The sequence below is a fragment of the Canis lupus genome, chromosome 4 (genome assembly GCF_003254725.2).
Source record: "Canis lupus dingo isolate Sandy chromosome 4, ASM325472v2, whole genome shotgun sequence".
Classification (NCBI taxonomy): domain Eukaryota; kingdom Metazoa; phylum Chordata; class Mammalia; order Carnivora; family Canidae; genus Canis; species Canis lupus.
This window is the reverse complement of record NC_064246.1, coordinates 27902743-27922245: the sequence shown is the minus strand read 5'-3', so window position 1 is coordinate 27922245 and position 19503 is coordinate 27902743. Positions and strand designations below refer to the sequence as shown.

The window sequence follows — 19503 nt, the reverse complement described above, 5'->3', positions numbered from 1 at the left end:
GGGTGGTGGTTAATGTCAGCAGTGTTGTTGAGGGCTAGAATGCCCATAGTCCTACCCCTCTCAGGCCACTTTCTTTTTTTTCTTAATGACTTCCCAGTGTCCTTCACCTGGGGTAATGAGGTTTCTCCTTGTCCCGTCCCCCAAAGTTTGGAAAGGGTCCATTTTGGCTGTTGGTTCTGATGGTTTGCCCTCCAGGATGTGTCTGGTCTTGCTGGAAGCTGTGGGTGGAGGTGTGGGCTGTCCCTTGGCCATTGAGTTGCCTCTTTGTCAATGACACATGTACTATGTTCCAAGGTTAGCTTCCTTCACCATTTAGCGCTGGGCTTGGCCGGGAGCAGATGTGATTCTGAGGCCACGCCAAGAATCCAGATGTAGAGAGCATGGATCCTTTGTGAAGATGCCTGAGTTGGTCTCTGCTTTCTAGGTGTCAGCTGTTCCCAAACGAGAGAGAGCAGATAGTGATCTGGAGCCTCTTTTTGCACCATTTAAGTATAGCTGCTCTCTGGGATCGAGGGTTGTTCCTCCCAACTGCTCATCTTACCTCTTCTCTGGGCTTCCATATGCTATCGTCGCCATGTCCCCTATTCTGCAGAACAGAAAGAAACCAGAAAAGGGAACGTGCAAGAGGAGAAGGTGAGGGAGAGTAAGGGGTAGAGGGAGGTGTTCACACAGTGAAAAACAGAATTTCTCTTTTGGGAGTTAGATGTTGGGTAAATATATAATTGGATGGATTTTTAGTTCCTACACCTTTGTCTTAATGAGTAAGTCATGACAAGTGACCTCACCCCCCAAGAGTGAAGCGTTGTGTAAAGACCAGTAGAAAGAATGATTTCACTTGTGGAAGATTTCAGCTCTTCCAGTGAGAACTATTGTCTAGTTAACTGGGTGGCCTGTGGCCCGTGGGGATCTTTTTTGCGTGCCCGTTATACGGGAGCAGAGTCCTATCCCTCTTGAGGAACAGTTGCTGCATTAACTTGCTTTGGAGTATAGACCCTTTCTGGCTCTGGAAGAGGAGAAAGTGGGTATCCAATGATAATCAAGTGAAGAGCTCGGAGAAAAGGCTCTCAGGTTTGTGGGAAGGTTCTTTCGGAAGATGGCAGGGTTTATCCGAAGTGCTAGGGATTTTCATGACCAACATTAGCTGGCAACAGCTTTATATACATTGTTTTTTTTTCTTTTTTAAAAATTGTCAATGTTTCTATCTATCTGTCTATCAATCACATTTTCTTTTTTTTCTCTCTTTTTCAAAGGTTTTATTTATTTATTTATTCATGAGAGAGACAGAGAGAGGCAGAGACATAGGCAGAGGGAGAAGAAGCAGGCTCCCCACATGGAGCCTGATGTGGGACTTGACCCCGGGATCACGCCGTGAGCCAAAGGCAGACGCTGAACCACTGAGCCACCCAGGCATCCCTCAATCACATTTTCTTTATCCGTTCCTCTATCAGTGGACACTTAGGTTGTTTCTGTATCTTACGTATTATAAATAATGCTGTAATGAACATGGGGGTACATATATCTTTTTGAGTTAGTGTTTTTGGTTTCTTTGGATAAATGCCCCGAAGTGGAATTGCTGTAACATAGGGTGGCTCTATTTTAATTTTTTGAGAAACCCCCATACTGTTTTCCAGAGTGGCTGCATTGGTTTATATTTCCACCAGCAGTGCATACTGTTCCCTTTTCTCCACATCCTTGCCAGCATTTGTTATTTCTTGTCTTTTTTTTTTTTTTAAGATTTTATTTATTTATTAATGAGAGACACACACAGAGAGAAAGAGAGAGGGGCAGAGACACAGGCAGAGGGAGAAGCAAGCTCCATGCAGGGAGCCTGACATGGGACTTGATCCTAGGTCTCCAGGATCGCACCCTGGGCCAAAGGCAGCGCTAAACTGCTGAGCCACCCAGGCTGCCCTATTTCTTGTCTTTTTGATAATAGCCATTTTAACAGATGTGAGGTGATAACTCATTGCACTTTTTCTTTTCCTTTTATTTTTTTAAATAAAGATTTTATTTATTTATTCATGAGAGACAGAGAACTCATTGTACTTAAAATTATTTATTTATTTGAGAGCGAGCGAGCATGAGCAGGAGGAGGGGCAGGGGAGAGGGAGAAGCAGACTCCACACTGAGCAGGGAACCTGATGTAGGGCTGGATCCCAGGACCCTGGGATCATGACCTGAGCCGAAGTCAGATGCTTAATTGGCTGAGCCACCCAAGCGCCCCTCTTCTGCTCATTTTTAAAAATCAGATTGTTTGCTTTTTTTTTTGTTATTGAGTTGTATATATTCTTTGTATATTTTGGGTATTAACTCCTTATCAGATATATATGATTTGCAAATATTTTCTCCCATTCAGCAGGTTGCCTTTTCATTTTGATGGTGGTTTCCTTTGTTGTACAAGGGTTTTTTAGTTTGATGTAGTTCCACTCGTCTATTTTTGCTCTTGTTGCCTTTGTTTTTAGTGTCAAATCTGATGTATCATGGCCAAGACTGATGTCAAGAAGCTGAGCGCCTGTGTCTTCTTCTAGGAGTTTTATGGTTTCTGGTCTTACACTCAATCTTTCATTCATTCTTAAGATTCCTTTTTTAACATCAATGTGTTACACTTTTGTCCTTCATCTTAAGTGTACGATATGTTCATTGTCGAAGCAAGGCATTAGAAAAAAAAAAAGAACACCTCATACCCACTGGGATGCTACTATTAAAAACATCAACAACAAACCAGCCCAGAAAATAACAAGTGTTGGCTAAGCTGTGAGGATTTGGAATCCTTTTGCACTGTTGATGGGAATATAAAGTGATGCAGTCATTGTGGAAAGAAGTATGGTGGTTCCTCAAAAAAAAAATTGAAAATTGGATTACCATATGATTCAGCAATTCCACTTCTGGGTACAAATCCAAAAGAAGATATTTGCACACCCGTGTTCATAGTAGCATTATTCATAAAAGCCAAAAGGTGGAAGCCACCCAAATGTTCCCTGACAGATGAATGAAAAAAAACAAAATGTACCATATACTTGCAATGGAGTATTATTCAGCCTTATAAAGAAAGGAAATTGTAAAACATGCTACGACGTGGATGGACCTTGAGGATATTATGTTAGGTGACATGAGTCAGGCACAGAACGACAGCAACTGTGTGGTTCTACTTATATGAAGTACCTAGAATAGTCAAATTCATAAAGATAGAAGTAGAATGGTGGTTACCAAGGGCTACGGGGGGGGGGGGGTTTAACGGGCACAAAGTGTAAGTTTTGCAAGATTGGAAGCATTCTGCCCAACGCTGAATAATCTTAATAGTACTGAACTGTATACTTAAAGATGGTTAAGATGGTAAGTTCTATGCTGTTCCTATTTTACCACAATAGAATAAAGGAAAAGAAAATCCGCCCCCCCAACCCTACCTCCTGGAGATGACCCCCTCCCCCATTATCTTTGGACTCATTTTCCTCCCGCATTCTTCACCGTGGCCACCTTGGCACTCATGTTTGTCCTTGGGGCAGCTAGTAATTTTCCTCTAAGGGTTGGTAAATGGCAATCCTGTGAGAAGTACCCAGCCTGGCCTTGTTGGATTTAGGTGGTGCCCGTACTGAGAGCAGAACAGACACCATAACCCTGCTTCTGTCTGTGGAGTCCGGTTTAATGGCATCTATTCTAAGAGTGAAGTTAAAGGCTACTGGAGTTTTGATCTTGACATAGGAGTGGCTCTGGTACCTTAGGCAAGTCATTGTCCCTGGGCCTCGGTTTTCTTACATGTAACGTGTTCTCTGATTCAGTGATTTCAGTATAACAGCTGTTTCTTCAAATCAGATTCTAAAGTTACCGTTGGTACCCGATGAAGAACCCAGGAGCGAATCATTTAGGGCAATCGGGCAGTCCTGGTTCTATTATAAATCACGAGAGTGAAATCTGACTGATGCGTCTCTGAAACGTCCATACTGACTTGGATGAGATGGCGTAGTTAAGAATTACGGTCTGAGGACATAGGCCCTTTTGGAAGTATCTTCAAACTTGTGATTAAAAAAAGCAAAACGAGACCAAAAAAAAGTCTTAGAAATAGGTTTTTTTGTGACTCTACTGTTACTTCTAAGGAAATAGCCACGTCACTGCTGGGGTTTTAGTTTTAAGTTTTGGTGTGGAGGCAAGGTTGGCGACGTCTTAGATTATAGGCTGTAAGTGGTGCGCTATGATAGGCTGGCTTTGTGGAGGTTGGGCATAAAAAGAAACATCTCATTAAAGAGAAGGTCACGCAAATCAACCTGCTTTGATGCTTTTCCTTGACTTGGCCCAGAAGGCAACCCTGGAGTGAGAATGTTCATCTTGGCTCCGTTCCATGGAGCATTTCAGCCTCCAGAAGCCGGGAGGAGATGATCAAAGCTTCTGTGGCAAAGGAGCTAGTGTCTGAAGGGATGATCCCCGCACACTCAATAACTTTTGAAATAAAATCCACCCCCGCCCCCAACCTCCAAATTGTAAGCATCGACTACATCAGAACGGACTGGACCAAATAGTCTTAGGTTACATAACATCAATTAGATCTTGCTACTGGGGGCCACGTGTTACATTTTATTTTGTTTTATTTATTTTTAAAAAAGAATTTATTTATTGATGAGAGACACTGAGAGAGGGGCAGACACACAGGCAGAGAGAGAAGCAGGCTCCCTGCAGGGAGGCCGATCCCGGGACCCCGGGTCACGCCCTGGGCCGAAGGGAGATGCTCAACTGCTGAGCCACCCAGGCGTCCCCACATATTACATTTTAACTTGTCACAGACACATTACATTAGTGCCTCACAGATCCACAGGGTACCAGGTAGCCTTTGGGTATTATTGAGTGAACTGGTCATTGTGCAGGACTTGACGAAGCCTGGGCAAAAATACTGCTTTAGATTTTTCTGTAGGTGTCGTTACACTCATATGAGGGGGTGCAGACATCCTGCAAGTATTTCTTACAAAATACACTAAAAATGAGATGGGAGTTATTGTATCTGCCGTACTGAATGTTTGCTTTATAGCCATGAACCAGATACGGCAGAGATTTTTCAAACTCTGGGTACCTTCTCATTTTCCGATGACAGGCAGTGTGAGCGCTATATTTTTAATTGGTCCCTTCTTTAAATCAGGAGCTGAAATGTTATCATGCAAATCTCTCCTGAGTTGCATGGAAACTAATAAAATCACAAAGGTTTCTATTTGTACTCTATGAACACAGACTGTAATGAAGCTGAAACAGCCATCTCCAGGGGATGATGCTATTTAAATGCGAGGCAGGGCTTTCAAAGGATTCTAATGGTGAGAAGAGAAACCGGCAAGTGAGCAGGGCCCCTTCTTTCCTCCCTACCTCTCAGGCGCCTGTGCACCTACGCTCCTCTGTAACTTCCTGACCTCAGGAAGAAAATTCATTTAAAACAAAGACCTCTAATCCTTAATACATCCTGTCTGTCACCTGTTGTAGCAAATAGCGGTTGACACTCAGTCTCTCTTGGCCATTTGCTGCTCCTCCCCAGACGTGGCATGGATCCCTACCTACACTTACTCGGGCTTTCGTTTTGGTAAGTCTCCTGTGAACTGGGGTAACTGACTTCTTAGGGAAAAAAATTAATCACAAACTTTTGTTTTTGGAGCAGTTACGATGCATCAAGCCCTGTTTTAAGCTCCATATGTTTCTTCTGTTAGCCAACCTTCAAAACAGTCCTATGGAATAATCATGTTTATTGATCCATTTTATAGATCAGAACACTGAGGTACAGAGGATATATATATATATATATGTATATATATATTTATAAATATATATATAAATAAATTTTTGGATAACAGACTTTGAGTGCTTACTATGTGTCTGGTGATTTCCAAGTTCTTCGCATGTATTATCTTATTTAATCCTCGCAACAACCCAGCAAAATAGGTGGTATTGCCATCACTTTACAGATGAGGAAACTGAGGCATAGAGAGGCTGAGTAACTTGCCCAGGGTAACACACTAGTGAGGGGCTGGGCCAGGTTGAAGTGCAGACAGGTGGGCGGTGGAGCCCGCACGTCTCACCCTTGCCCTGTACACTGCCAGGTTTACCTCCTGTAGCAGCGGTAGGTTAGCTCTGCTCAGGTCATCCGTGTCACAGAGGGAGGGAAAACAGGGCGTAAGAGAAGAGTTGGCATGTGGAGACTCCCGTATCATCCCAGGATGAGGCATGAAACCTCTTAGATAAATTCAGAGAATTGTATACCATGAGGATAGAGGTGACCCTTAAGGGATACTAGTCCTTTCAATCTCTCTGAGTCTTGCTTTTCCTTGCTGGAACATGGGTTCAGCACCTTTTCTGTACCTGATAGGCAGGTGTGCTGTGTGCAGTTGTATAGGTTGCTCACTGCACAACCCTAGGGCTGCTTTGAGATTCATATCTGATACATAATCAGACTTTATGCACCGTGGCACATGTGCCATATTTCTATGTTGGGGAGGAGGGATTTGGAGGCACAGAATAAGTATGGGGCATTTTTCTGAGTACTGGTCTTCCTTGAAGTTTTGGAAAAAACCACTATTTTTTTTTAAAGATTATATTTATTTATTCATGGGAGATACACACAGAGAGAGAGAGAGGCAGAGACACAGGCAGAGGGAGAAGCAGGCTCCCTGCAGGCGGCCCGATGTGAGACTCAATCCTGGGCCGAAGGCAGGTGCTAAACCGCTGAGCCACCCAGGGATCCCCTAAAACCACTCTTTCTGATATTAACACACACACAGGAGATATTAGGAGTAGGATGCAGAGTTCAAACATATTTTTAAAAACTTGAGGTGTGTGTGGTATGTGTGTATTTGTGCACACACCTGCAGGAGGGCGTGAGGAGTGGAGAAATTTGACACCCACCAGCCAAGCCTTATCATTAAACTGTGAACCTAAGTATCCTGGTGTGACATGATGCCTTATTATTCCCACATGCTATTTGCTCATATCTGGAACTCTGAACCTATTTTATTAAAAGAATGGGAGTTGTATGAAAAGCACATAACTATATCTGAATTTCCCAATCTGTTATAAATAAAGTACATTTCAGGTGTCGGTGGGGCAGAGAATTTAATCTGTGCACTCTGAAGAAGGTAGTGCTGGTTATGAATCTTCCCTGGCCTTAGAAAGATCGATTCCTTGCCACTCTCCACCTCCACCTCCTGGAAATACATTATTGTATCACAATATGGATTTCTTTCTAGACCAGTGGATATTGTGGCCTTCGTCAGCCAGATCTCGTGCACGAATATTTAGAAGCAGGAGACGAAGTGGTTCAGTCTGTGAGTCTTCATGAGCATGGCTGTCCTTTTCTCGGGGATACAGAGTTGTGTAAGGCAGCTTGTTTCCTCCTGGGCAGGGCCAGTAGCCATGCCTCCTGATTCCAGGGGCACCCTCCCCTTCAGAATCATGAATGATGGCCCTGGAATTGTGCAGCGTACACCCTCCATGTCCACACACGTGGCTTTTCTAAGTGTCCAGCTGGGTTGTATACACCTATGTAAGAAATTAAAAACAGTACAAGGCCTTTAATTCTTAACGGCCTAACAAGTAAGAGAAACATCAAGAACTTGAGGTCCGGAGAAGGTGGAGGACATGGAGAACTGGTCAGAGGGTGGCCAGACAGAGACCCTGGGGATGTGTGGAGGTGTGAAGGTGGACCTGGCCTTCCCATCCCTAGGTCCAGCACCGGTTGCCATGACTTCTGATGACGGTGCCGCTCCTGACGTGATGTAGGAGGGCTCCCAGGCCCCCACCCTTGTTCTCAGTGAGAGCCTTTGGAAAGAGTGATTGCTTGGGTGCTAGCCTGCGTGTGCCCCCCAGGGCCCGTGCATGGGGAATAACAGGATTCGGAGGATTTGGAAAAGGCCTCTCTGTGGCCAGCCGTGCTATTTTTAGCTCCCTCCCACGGCCCCTGCTGTCCCCAGGTGTTTGTCAACAGAGCATCCCACACCTATGTGGAAAATGGCAGTTGAGGCCCAGGCAGGCCTGGTAGGCCGCAGCAGTCTCCCCACCGGGCCCGGCGGCCAGGCCGGATCTCTGGGGCTGGCAGGCTGCTGCGAGGGTGGTTGCATAACTGGCCTTTCTGCTGGTCGTGGTGCCTGCTGGTTCTGGGTGAGGAGGTCGAGCCAGAGTAAACAGGTCTACGCTTCACGGCCCCTCCCTGGGCCCCGCTGCACTGGACGGGTTCGTGGGCCTGGTGGTGATGAGCTGGCATAGTCGGGAGCCGCTTTGGCTCTCTTGCTGCCTGGCCACTGCTGCACGGCGTCCAGTGCCCGTGCTGGGAAATGTGCAGATGGCCTGGCCTGGTCCAGGGGTGGCCAGGTGTGCTAGAAGGCTGGGTGTGACCTCAGGGATGGCTCCCTCCTTCCCTTTTAACTCTCCACTTTGCCTCCCCCACCCTGCGAGGAGGCTTAGCTCACTTGCCTGGAGTCTCCCCTTCCTGGGAAGCCTTCTGCACGGTCTGAGCCAGGCCTCGCTCTGTCCTCCCACACTCCCCACTGTTTGTCCTCCCCATCCTGCGTGAGCATCACCCATCTGCTGCTCCTTGTGGACAGGGCTGATAGTTCTCCTTTTTTGATCTGTGGCTCCTCACAGGGGTCCTAGAGATTAGGCTGTGAGTATTGGCCAACCAGTGACAGTGTGGTGGCCAGTCCTCAAAGAAGGCCCTCGACAAACGAAGCCTCCTGGTATTCATGCTCTCGGGTATTCCCTGGCTTTGAATCCAGACTCTGACTTGCTCGTAACCAGTAGAATGAAGTCAGAGTGACTGTGACTTCTTTATTTTATTTAAAGATTTTTATTTATTCATTAAAGAGAGAGAGAGAGAGAATGGCAGAGACATGGGCAGAGGGAGAAGCAGGCTCCATTCCAGGAGCCTGATGTGGGACTTGATCCCTGGGCTTCAGGATGACACCCTGGGCTGAAGGCAGGTCTAAGCCCCTGAGCCACCCAGGGATCCCGTGACTGACTTCTGAAACTAGGTCAGAAGAACCCTTGCAGCTTCCCTCTTGGCCTCCTGGAACACTGGCTTTCGAGAAACCAGCCATCATATATAAGACATCTGATTGTCCTGAGGCCACCGTGCTGTGAGAAGTCCAGGCTACAGGGAGAGCCTTGGAGGCTGAGGTGCCACATGGAGATGGTGGGGGTGGGTGAGCGACGCTCCACGGAGCACCAAGACACCAGACGTGATGAGAAGAATACATCTTGGAAATGGATCCTTGAACCCCAACTGATGTAATCAAAGATGATCCAGCTAGCTCATCCCTTCCTGAATTCCTGACTGAAAAATGATAAAATAAAATGATTGTTGTAAACCACTACATTTTGAGGTGATTTTTTATGCAACAATAGATAACTAGAACAAATAGCTGTCATGTTGGACAGTCCTTCTACTGGATCCAGCTCTTAGCCTCTTCTGTGGGTTCCTCTTAGTCTCTCTTCCCCAACCCTCTGGAGCCAGCTGCATGGGACTTCCTTCATGTCATAGATGATCTTCGCTCTGCCTAGAATTCTCTTTCCTTATCCTCTTTTATACAAGATTTAAAAAAAATATTTTATTTTATTCATTCATGAGACACACACACACACACACACACACAGAAACATAAGCAGAGGGAGAAGCAGGCTCCCTGCAGGGAGCCTGATGTAAGAGTCAATCCCAGGACCCGGGGATCACGCCCTGAGCCAAAGTCAGGTGCTCAACCACCGAACCACCCAGGTGTCCTCTTTCCTTATCCTTCCTCTCCTGTTCCGCTTAGTTGACTCCTGTTTATCCACTTATGTGCTGGTGTTTACTCTCTAGGGAGAAAGCCCCTATTTGTGGCATTTGTCAGTTCCTGTGGGGTAAATATGCCCACCGTGGCTGTTGTCAAGATACCAGCGTGACGTCACAGAACACAGAGGCTAGGCCAGTTATTATAATAAGCAACCCCAACATGTCCATGACTTGATACAGTAGGAGCTTATGTATTGCTCTATAAAGTGCCATTAAGGGTGTGTGTGGAGTGTGATGGGGTGGCGCCTTGTTCCACATTCAGGGCCCCTGGCTTCTCGTGCCTGTGGATGCATCTGCCATCTTCTAGGGGTCTCTTACAGTCTCTGCTGAATCCTCTGTATCCATCTGACAGATGAGGGTGAGAAGTAAGCCCCGTGAGGCGTGACTGTGGGAGCAGTCCTGGAGGCCGTCCACATCCCTCCTGCCTACACAGTCTATTGACCAGAACTTAGTCACATGGTACCCTAACTGCAAGGGGTCCTGGGAAATGTAGGAGGGCACCCAAGAGGAGTTGGAGATGGATTTAGAGCCTACCCATACTGCAGAAGGGGCTCCCGAGTGGCCATGCTGGGGGAAAACAGGGGAGGGCTTCAGCTGTCCAGAGCTGGCTCTGCCTTGATTATATGACCATCTGCCAGGATTACTGATACTGCTGGATCTTTCCTGGGTGCTGCCAGGTGTTGCAAATGGGGTTAAGCACTCCACATGCCTTGTGTCTCTTATGCCTCTCAAGAAGCCCATGTTCAGGTATTATTTCCCTTATCCCCATTTTAGAGATGGGCAAACACTGATCATTGGAGTAGTTATGGCACTTGGGCAGGGCTCCGTTCCCGGCCAGAGTTTTCTGGTTCCAGAAAACCTTGTCACTGCCTTCAACTTGCAAGCTACTCTCCTTGTTCAACACTAGAGCAATGGGACCAAGGGGCTGAATTGCCCCATCTCTCCACATTCCAAGGAGAACAGAGATCAAAGGCGTCTTGGCCGTCACCAGTTGGCATCGCCCCTTATTCTCCGCCATGGTTAGAGGGTTGCATTGACAGTGGTGCCTGTGCTCCGCCTTGTGGCTTGAAAGCACCGTCTGCCCCTTAGCTGCCTTCCACTTTGAATATTACTTTGAGTGGCTCTTTGGACCATCAAGAGCGTGACGGCGGTGAAGGCGGAGGCTGGGTCCCCGGTCCCTCACTGTCCTCCGTGTAGTGAAGCACTTCTCCCTTGGAAAGGTCACTTCCTTTTACCCCATCCCACCCCGTGCAGATTTCGTGTTTAACCAGAGTGAGTTCAAGAGTTCATTGCTGAGACAATGGGATTATTAGGTGAGTAATAATGGGAGCAACGTGGCTGCTTGTCTAAAACCCAGTGGACCGGAACGTACACATCCAAGTGAACCTCTCTCATCCTGCTGAACTCAGTGTCGTTGTCGAGAGCTTCCTCTCTGGAGCCAGACGGCTCGGCCTCAAATCATAGGTCTGCCACTTGGTGACTTTTAGACCTTTGGCATGTTGCTTAACCTCTCTGGGCCTCAGTGTACTCAACCTGGGAAGTGGGGTTGATAATAGTAATCACTTCATGGATTTGTTGGGAGGATAAAGTAGACGTTGATTGCTTAGAGTAGCACCTGATACATAACAAATGCCACGTAAGTGTTGATTGTGATTGTTATTTCACTTTGGTCAACTTTGGGGACTGACTCTTTTCCTAACATGGACCATGACACTAGCTTCGGCGGTCACTCCGTCTCCCATAACTCTCTAGTTAGTTCAGTTTCCAGAGGGCTGGCTGGCATGCCTGTCCCCCTGCTGGAATGTAGCATTCCTGAAGTCTGGGACTCTATGTCCCTGTTTGCATCCATAGTATCGGGGGCACTTGAGGTCCTCTGCAAAAATTGCCTGAAGAAGTATTGTCCCCACGTCAAGAACTCCAAGACCGAAAACTTTTTATGTTTATCTCTGTTTCCATAGCAACCTACAACAGTGTCTAGCATCACAAGATGCTTTTTGAATAAATGCAGAAGTGAAAGAACAAATGGTTTCATTCTTACTTGGGAAATGAGGGTCCGTCTTTGGGAACAGGCTTGTTGATGGCATCGGAGCGTTCTTTTGAATGTTGCTGGGGTGACATGTCTCGACATTTGAAAGCCAGTGTGATTTTGGGAAACAGAGGTAGTTCGCAAGCAAGTCCAATGAATAAGAGAGGAAGCCAGTGTGGGTACCCAAATGTGTAATTATGATGTATTGAATCTGAAAGTTCTGGATGGCATGTCCATGACCTCTGCAGGAGATTTCCAAAGAAAAGTTTCCCAAGTGCTTTTGAGTCCTGGCAGCTCTGGAGCGGATGTGTAACTCACCCCGTCCCCTCGCACCCCCTCCCCACCATGGAGGGGCAGGACTCATTTCGAATATTAACTTTGGTCTCTTAAATTCAGGCTTGTGAACTTTACAGCCTAGCCTTGGAGGAGGGACAAAAGCAGGCCTGAAATCCCAGCTTAACGTTGCGCTAGTTCGGCAGCTTCGGACAATTTACTTAGCCTTGCCAAGCTCACTTTCTTCATCGGTAAAATATGAATACTAAAAATATCTGCCACATAGAGTTTTTGTGCGGGTAAAATGAGGTGATCGTAATGAGCACTCAGCACCTCTTAGGTGCTCAGTAGAGAGCTCCCGTCTGATGAAGTTATTTCAGCCCTCACTCCTCCGTCAACAGCCACAGTGAGGTAGGAGGAGGGCTTCCCTCAAGGGAGCGTGGTAACCAGGGGCCAGCAGCGAGTACTGAGATGGGCCAGTCGGGGGCTGGTAGCATCTACGTATGACGGCAGAGCTTAGGGTAAAGGAAAAGTGGAGTCAGAAATACTCCCTTCCCTCTACCTCTGCATCACCCCCCACCCACTGTAGGGAGGAGGGGGAAGGGATGGAGCCAAGGGAAAGGAAGGATTTTGGAGTATGAGAGGCCTCATCTTATTTTATTTAAAGATTTTATTTATTTACCTAGAGAGAGAGAGAGAGAGAGAGAGAGACAATAAGTGGTGGGGAGGGGCAGAGGGAGAGGGAGAGAGAGAGAAGCAGACTCCCTGCTGAGCAGGGAGCCTGACGCGTGACTCGATCCCAGGACCTGGGGATCATGACCTGAGCCGAAGGCAGACTCAGCCACCCAGGTGGCCCGAGGCCTCACTCTAGAAGAGTCACTTCTCGGGGACCCTCAGGTTGCTCACCTGCAAGATGAAGGTTGGAGGAGGTGATTCTCAGGGTCCCTTTGTCCATTAATCCCCCATGTTTTCTTTTTTTTTTTTAATTTTTATTTATTTATTTATTTATGATAGTCACACACAGAGAGAGAGAGAGAGGCAGAGACACAGGCAGAGGGAGAAGCAGGCTCCATGCACCGGGAGCCCGACGTGGGATTTGATCCCGGGTCTCCAGGATCGCGCCCTGGACCAAAGGCAGGCGCTAAACCGCTGCGCCACCCAGGGATCCCCTCCCCCATGTTTTCATAAGAATTTTGATTTTGCTCCTGAATGTTCTGTGCTGGGCCAACCAACTTCCATAACCTCAGGTAGACGGAGACCAGAGCGGAGGGAATGGAAGGGATGGCAGTGAGGGACAGCCTGGAAAGTGCTTCTCCAGGAGGCCTTTGAGTCTGGTGGGCCCATCTGCCTTCCGCCCTGGGTGGCCCTCCTGTCCTGTGAATGCCTGCAGGGGCCTGGGGAGCCATGAAGGGACCAGGGGACCGTTAGGGCTGGAAGGGCCGAGGAGAGGGCCTTCTTGGGCCTCCACCGCCTCACCTGAGTAGGCTGATTTCTTACCTGGCAGGTTCCCCCTTTTAGGAACATGTGCTACTCTGGTACATCGAGGGAGGTGAGGTTCTAAGGTTTACATAATATCTGGTATTTGTTCTCGGGCTTTTTTCCTCGACTGGGGATTATGTGTTCTGAGCACCAAAAACATTTTTCTGTACACTGAACTCCTCCAGGAAGACTTCCGGGTCATCTTCCCCACCTCCCACCCCCTTTTCTAGTTTGTCTTGCCACAGTCACTCAGGTAAGCAAATATCTTCATCATCAGTAAGCTGTCCCCCACTGGTCCCAGCTGTGAAGCGGATCCCAGGGACAGTAGGCATGGCGGTGCCTCCTTGGGGGAGCCCCCAGTTGAGTTGGGCCTGAGCAAGGGACAGACATGGGTGCTCTTTCCTGTTTGCCAAGTGACAGGGGGAGGTGTGGGATCATGCGGGATCTGGGCTTAGCTCTCACCGTTCCCGCTGATGGGCTGTGTGGTCTCCCCAAGCCTTGGCTTCCCTTGCCTGTAAGGTACTGACCACAGAGAAAGTTCTACGTTGCACGTAGCAGATGCTCAGTACATCATGGCCACCATTTTTATTATGGAGCACATGGAGCGATGCTATTTAGCAGAAGTAGATCTCTTCAGGTCTGCCTTTGAGGACCCCCACCCTCACCCCCTTATGCAAAGTACTGTGTTAGGTGGAGGGTGGAGATAGCCCTGTAGGGTTCTGTGTTGCTTCACTTGCCCAGCTCTCTGATGAGATTGTAAGCCCCTGGGCCACCTGGGTGGGTCAGTGGTTGAGCATCTGCCTTCAGCTCAGGTCATGATCCTAGAGTCCTGGGATCGAGTCCCCCATCGGGTTCCCTGCAGGGAGCCTGCTTCTCCCTCTGTGTCTCTGCCTCTCTCTCTGTGTCTCTCATGAATAAATAAATAAAATCTTAAAAAAAAAAAAGACTGTAAGCCTCTAACAGTGGGTCCTTCAGGAGTGGGCACACAGGGGGCCTGTGGTATTTCCTCTGTGTCCCCAGAACCAAGCATATGACGCATGACACAAGGTGGCCACTCGGTAGACCCGGGTTGAATGAATGAACAAACGGGTGTTAACAAACTCTTGCTGATGAATCGACTAATATTCCACGTTGGTTAAAATTGTATTTCGGGCACTGAGTCTCTTTCTTGTCTGTGGCTTCTAGAGCGCTGAGGGTATTTCTCTCCGGATGCTGAGCCTGAGCCTTTCAGGCCGCCCTGGCCAGGCGGGCAGGGCAGGGTGTGGATGCTGCAGAGGTGGCCTGTCCCCGCTCTGTTTGCCAGTGGCTTGGCCAGCGTCCCCAGAAGAAAGGGTATTTTGTACTCTCTGTTTGTGTAAGTGTCGGACACCTGCAGACGCTCTTTGCCTGTGTTTGATAAAATGACAGATTAAAAAAAATTTTTTTATTTATTTATGAGAGAGAGAGAGAGAGAGGGAGAGACAGAGGCAGAGGGAGAAGCAGGCTCCATGCAGGGAGCCCGACACGGGACTCAATCCTGGACTCCAGGATCATGCCCTGGGCTGAAGGCAGATGCTAAACCGCTGAGCCACCCAGGCATCCCTAAAATGACAGATTTACCCTTTTCTTCTCCCCCTGCCTCCGTGCACCCATCGCTTTCTTCCATTCCCCACATGAAGGGGCCTGTGTCGGGCCGGCCACCAGCCACCGAGACAAGCCAAGGCCCTTGTCGTGCCGTGTGGAACCGAACTGCAGCACATTGGGCGGAGGAGGTAACTTCAGCTCAACTGCAAACACCCTGTCAAGGAACAGAACCACGTATGGTTTTTGCTGCACGTGGGGAATCACAGCACGGAGGTGCAGCTCGGCCTCGCATGCTGCTAACTAACCCCTCGGTGTACACTCGCTGTGTGAGCCAGCTCGGAGCCTGGCCCGCCGTCTGTAGGGAAGGACCCTTGGTGGCCACAAACTCGGTTGGCCCAGTCTCCGGCAGCTTCTCACCTGCTTTGGGCCTGACTTCAGACGAAAGCGTTGTTCTGGCTAGATAGCTCTGAGTTCTCCAGCCAGGCACAGAGTGTACTGGAAAGAGGCACAGAGCACCCAAGGGTGGGGCCGGTCAGTTCTAGTCAACCACAGTTCATCGGGCTCCTGGAAGTTTTAAACCTTGTACTGTGATGGGGGGAGGTTGAGGCAGGGCAGCTGCCATTTACTGAGGGCCTACCATGTGTCATATTCTGAGCTGGCCACTTTGCGTAATAGCTGCAACCCCGGACAGTGGATGTTGTTTAGGAAGAGGGACTCGGAGAGGTTAAGGAATTGCCCCAGGGTCACATCGGCGTCCCCGGGGGTGGGAGACACAGGCCTTGAGAACTGACTGTCCTGTTGTATGGGCAAAAGCTCCAGATTGTCATTTATTCCTGAAACAAACAACCGTTGGGTGCCTACTGTGTACGTCTGCACAGGGCAGGGGATCCAGAAATAAGTCAGCCTCAGCTTTGGCTTCCTGGGAAGGTCTCAAGGGGACTCTTCACCTTCACTGTTTGGTTATGGGGCCAAGAGCTGTGTCAGGGATGCACGCAAGGTGAGGAGCTGAGGACTTAGTCTTGGCGGTGAAGCCAGGAAGGCTCCCCCGAGAATATCACACTGGAAACATGCCTGGAAAGATGAGAAGAACTCTACCAATCTTTTGACTTTCAGTTTCTAAACTGAGGTCTAAATATATAATAGGTCATGCATGGATCTCAAGTTTGCAGGTTGGTGGATTTTTACATATGAAACGCACCCTTGGAGTCACCAGGTCTTGGAGGCACACATTGCGTGCTGTGTTCAGGCAGAGTGATGAGCACACCCTGAGCGTTCTGGGGGCTCAGAGGAAATGGAGCCCAGTGAACTCTCACAACTCTGGTTTCAATCATAAGATAAAGGAAGATGAATATTCATGTATCTTGATCTCTTTTTGCATCATTACATTTTGCTTTCTCTGGATTTGATGCTCCCCACCTGCCCCTGGGTTCTGCAGAATAAGTATTTGATGGTGTCACTTTCCTTTTTTTTTTGTTTTTTTTGTTTTTTACCTTTTTTTTTTTTTTTTTAAAGTTTTATTTATTTATTTTAGAGAGCAAGCATGAGCAGAGCAGGGGGAGAAGCTGAGGGGAAGGGAAGGAGAATCCATGCTGCGCATGGAGCCCGATGTGTGACTCGATCCTACAACTGCGAGATCGTGACCTGAGCTGAAACCGGAAGTTGGGCACTTAACCAGCTGAGCCACCCAGGTGCCCCACATGCATCACATTCCTACTGCATTGGGAAGAAGGAAGTTGGCGGAAGAGGAGTTGATTGAATCCTTGACTAGTTTAGCCAGCTTGCTGTGCACAGCTGGGAATGTGTCTGGGTCTTTGGCCGTGTACATGGCATGTGTACGTGATCTTTGGGGTTTGTGGCAGTGAGGCCAGGCCTGGTAGCTGGGCTCAGGTGTGCTGTTTCTTCCATAGGTTCTTGGAGGGAGTGTGGTTCTGTGTAGGCCCGTGTGTGGGAGCAGAGGGAGCAAGGAGACACTAGAAGCCCCCAGGACTTTCATCTCTTTCTTCCTTAAACTGTTTAGTGTTCACACTGAATTGCTTAATCATATAAGAAGGCAGATATATACTCTACTGTCTTGTGGCCCTGGATCCTGCCTTCCAGATTAGATTGTAAAGTCCCTGTTGGTTTATAAACCACAGCGCCTCGTTCTTCTCTTACACTTTCCTCTTGCCTATACCTAATCTCGTCTGAGCACATGGCAAAGCACCTCGTGATTACTTGTCATGTGCATTGATTTTAGGGTCTTTGGTGAAGTTGTCCGTGGTTTGCTATCAGAAGGATGTGCAATTGAATTGTGAGGTTAAACCCAGCATCTGATTATAAGCCAGTAGTGTTCATCTCTAGACATTAGGGTGAACATTGACCTTGGTGAATAGCATGGGAGGAATTTGGGAAAAAGTCACAGTAGCTCACATTTTTAGAAAATTATGTGCCAGGCCCAGAGTGAAGGATTTTATGTAGCTGAATCAATTGTGATGCTTTTGATAGTAAGTAGTAGGAATGCTGGCTTTCGTTGTCTTCAACGTTAAAAGGACGTCATTAGCTGATATAATTGAAAGGGTGAGTGACTTCAGGTGAGGCTTGATCCAGTGGCTCAGTGTCTTCAAGGACCCAGTTTCTTTCTGTCTCTCCAATCTACTTTCCTTACCAGTGGCCTCATCCTGAGGCTGCTTTGCCTCCGGGTTCCCGGATGGCTGCCATAGCTCCAGAGAGCACGTGCTGTTACGTTCATGCCTGTAGGAAATAAAGCCCCCTTGGTTTGGCATTCCTTGCACAGGTCCTGAGGGTCACTCTACCTGGACAGGGAGAGGCCAGGCTGTATGGTTGGTGTCCTCAGAACCTTGAAGACCTCTAAATGGAAAACAGGGGTCTACAAAGAAGAGAGAAGATGGACATTTGGAAGGCAGTCAGCCAAAGTTCCATACAAGCAGTGGTTGAATTTAATCCTTGATACATCTTTTCGAGGTTGGCACCATCCTTACCTCCATTCACAGGTAGGGGAGTCAGGGTACAGAGAGACTGCGTAATTTACTTGAGTTCACACAAGTTCACAATGGAGGCTGGACAGCCCGACTCCAGAACCTGCATTTCTGACCACTCCATTGCATTCTTCAATGAGTCCTTTCTTTTTTAATTTAGGTAACATTTATCCTTTTACGGTGTACATCTCAGTCGTTTTTAGTATACTCACGAAGTTGCACAGCTGTCACCACTGTTTAATTCCAGAACGTTTTTACCACTCTAAAAGGACGCCCTGTACCCATTCAATGGTCACTCTGCCTTCCCCTCCTGCCAGCCTCTGGGTAATCTACTTTCTGGCTCTCTGGATGCACCCAGTCTGGAATCCTAGATGGGGAATCACGGTATAGGTGGCCTTCTGGGTCTGGCTTCTGTCACTGAGCCAGGGAGTTCTATTTGACTGGGGTTTGCTGTGCCTGACCTTAGGGATTCTCCAGCCCCATCCTTCCCATCTTGAAATGGACAGGGAGAGGATGGTGCTGCTGGGCCGAGGAAGAAAGAGACTCTGGCAGGTCAAAGAGACACTGGCAGGCAGGCTTTTTTTGGGGGGAGCCACCGGGCTGGGGCTTTGTGAGGACAGGTGTGAGCTTTTGTGTCCCCTGTCTCCTGGATATGCCCAGGGAGGGTTCATTGTGCGTTCTCAAGCACCCCCGTGTGCCGGGCCTATTTGAAACCCTGGAAGAAAGTGAGGGAAAGGGCTGGGTGGGTGGGGAGCAGGGAGGGGGGCAGATAATCAATCAGTCGATGAACAAATGAGATCATTTCTAGGACACAACGGAAGAGGGTGATGGGGTTGAGGGTGTTTGAGAGGCTACTTCGGTGGGTGGCCAGGGAAGGCCTCCCTGAGGAGGTGCTCACTGAGATGAGCCCTGCCCGAGGGGAGAGGTGGCCGTGCAGGATGGGGGGCAGCATGCCCCAGGCCTGGGAGGCCAGGGCTAAGTCCAAGGTGGGAACTGGGTGGCAGTCGGGCTAATTGGACATATACTGCCTGCCGCCTCGTTTCTGCTTTTCCCGAATGGTCCCTTCCTCTTTGGGGCTTTTTACCTGCAGCCTGTGCCCTGGGAGGGTTTGACCACTGCCCAAAGGTCACGGTGAGATTCGTCCCTGAAGGCTTTGGAGGCTATTTGGGGCTTTAATCCCCTTCTCTGTTTCTGAAACTTGAGCCCAGCCTTCCTCCTGTTTCTGACTCAGGCTTGACAGTGCCGATCACCTGTTTTGGTCTTTTTTTTTTTTTTTAAAGAAAAATTTGGTTATTCAAAGACCCTCATGTTCTTTCTCTTTAAATGTTGTGTCCACTGAATTTCAGGGACCGTAGACCTCGGCCAGCCGGACACCTGTTGTCACCCACCGATGGGAGCTGTTT

At 48.3% G+C, this 19503-nt stretch overlaps 1 protein-coding gene across 25 annotated transcripts in view; it reads left to right on the top strand.

The window, feature by feature from the left end:
* Positions 1 to 19503, top strand: part of KCNMA1 (potassium calcium-activated channel subfamily M alpha 1) — a 717863-nt gene that overhangs the window by 8788 nt on the left and 689572 nt on the right. The window contains exon 2 of one of the 25 annotated variants that reach the window (XM_049109063.1): positions 5455 to 5768. The exons of the other annotated variants lie outside the window; for them this stretch is intronic. Coding sequence (XP_048965020.1) covers positions 5455 to 5580 — 126 coding nt within the window. The 3' untranslated portion in view covers positions 5581 to 5768. Of the gene's footprint in view, positions 1 to 5454; positions 5769 to 19503 lie in introns of those variants that run through there. 25 annotated transcript variants of the gene reach the window in all.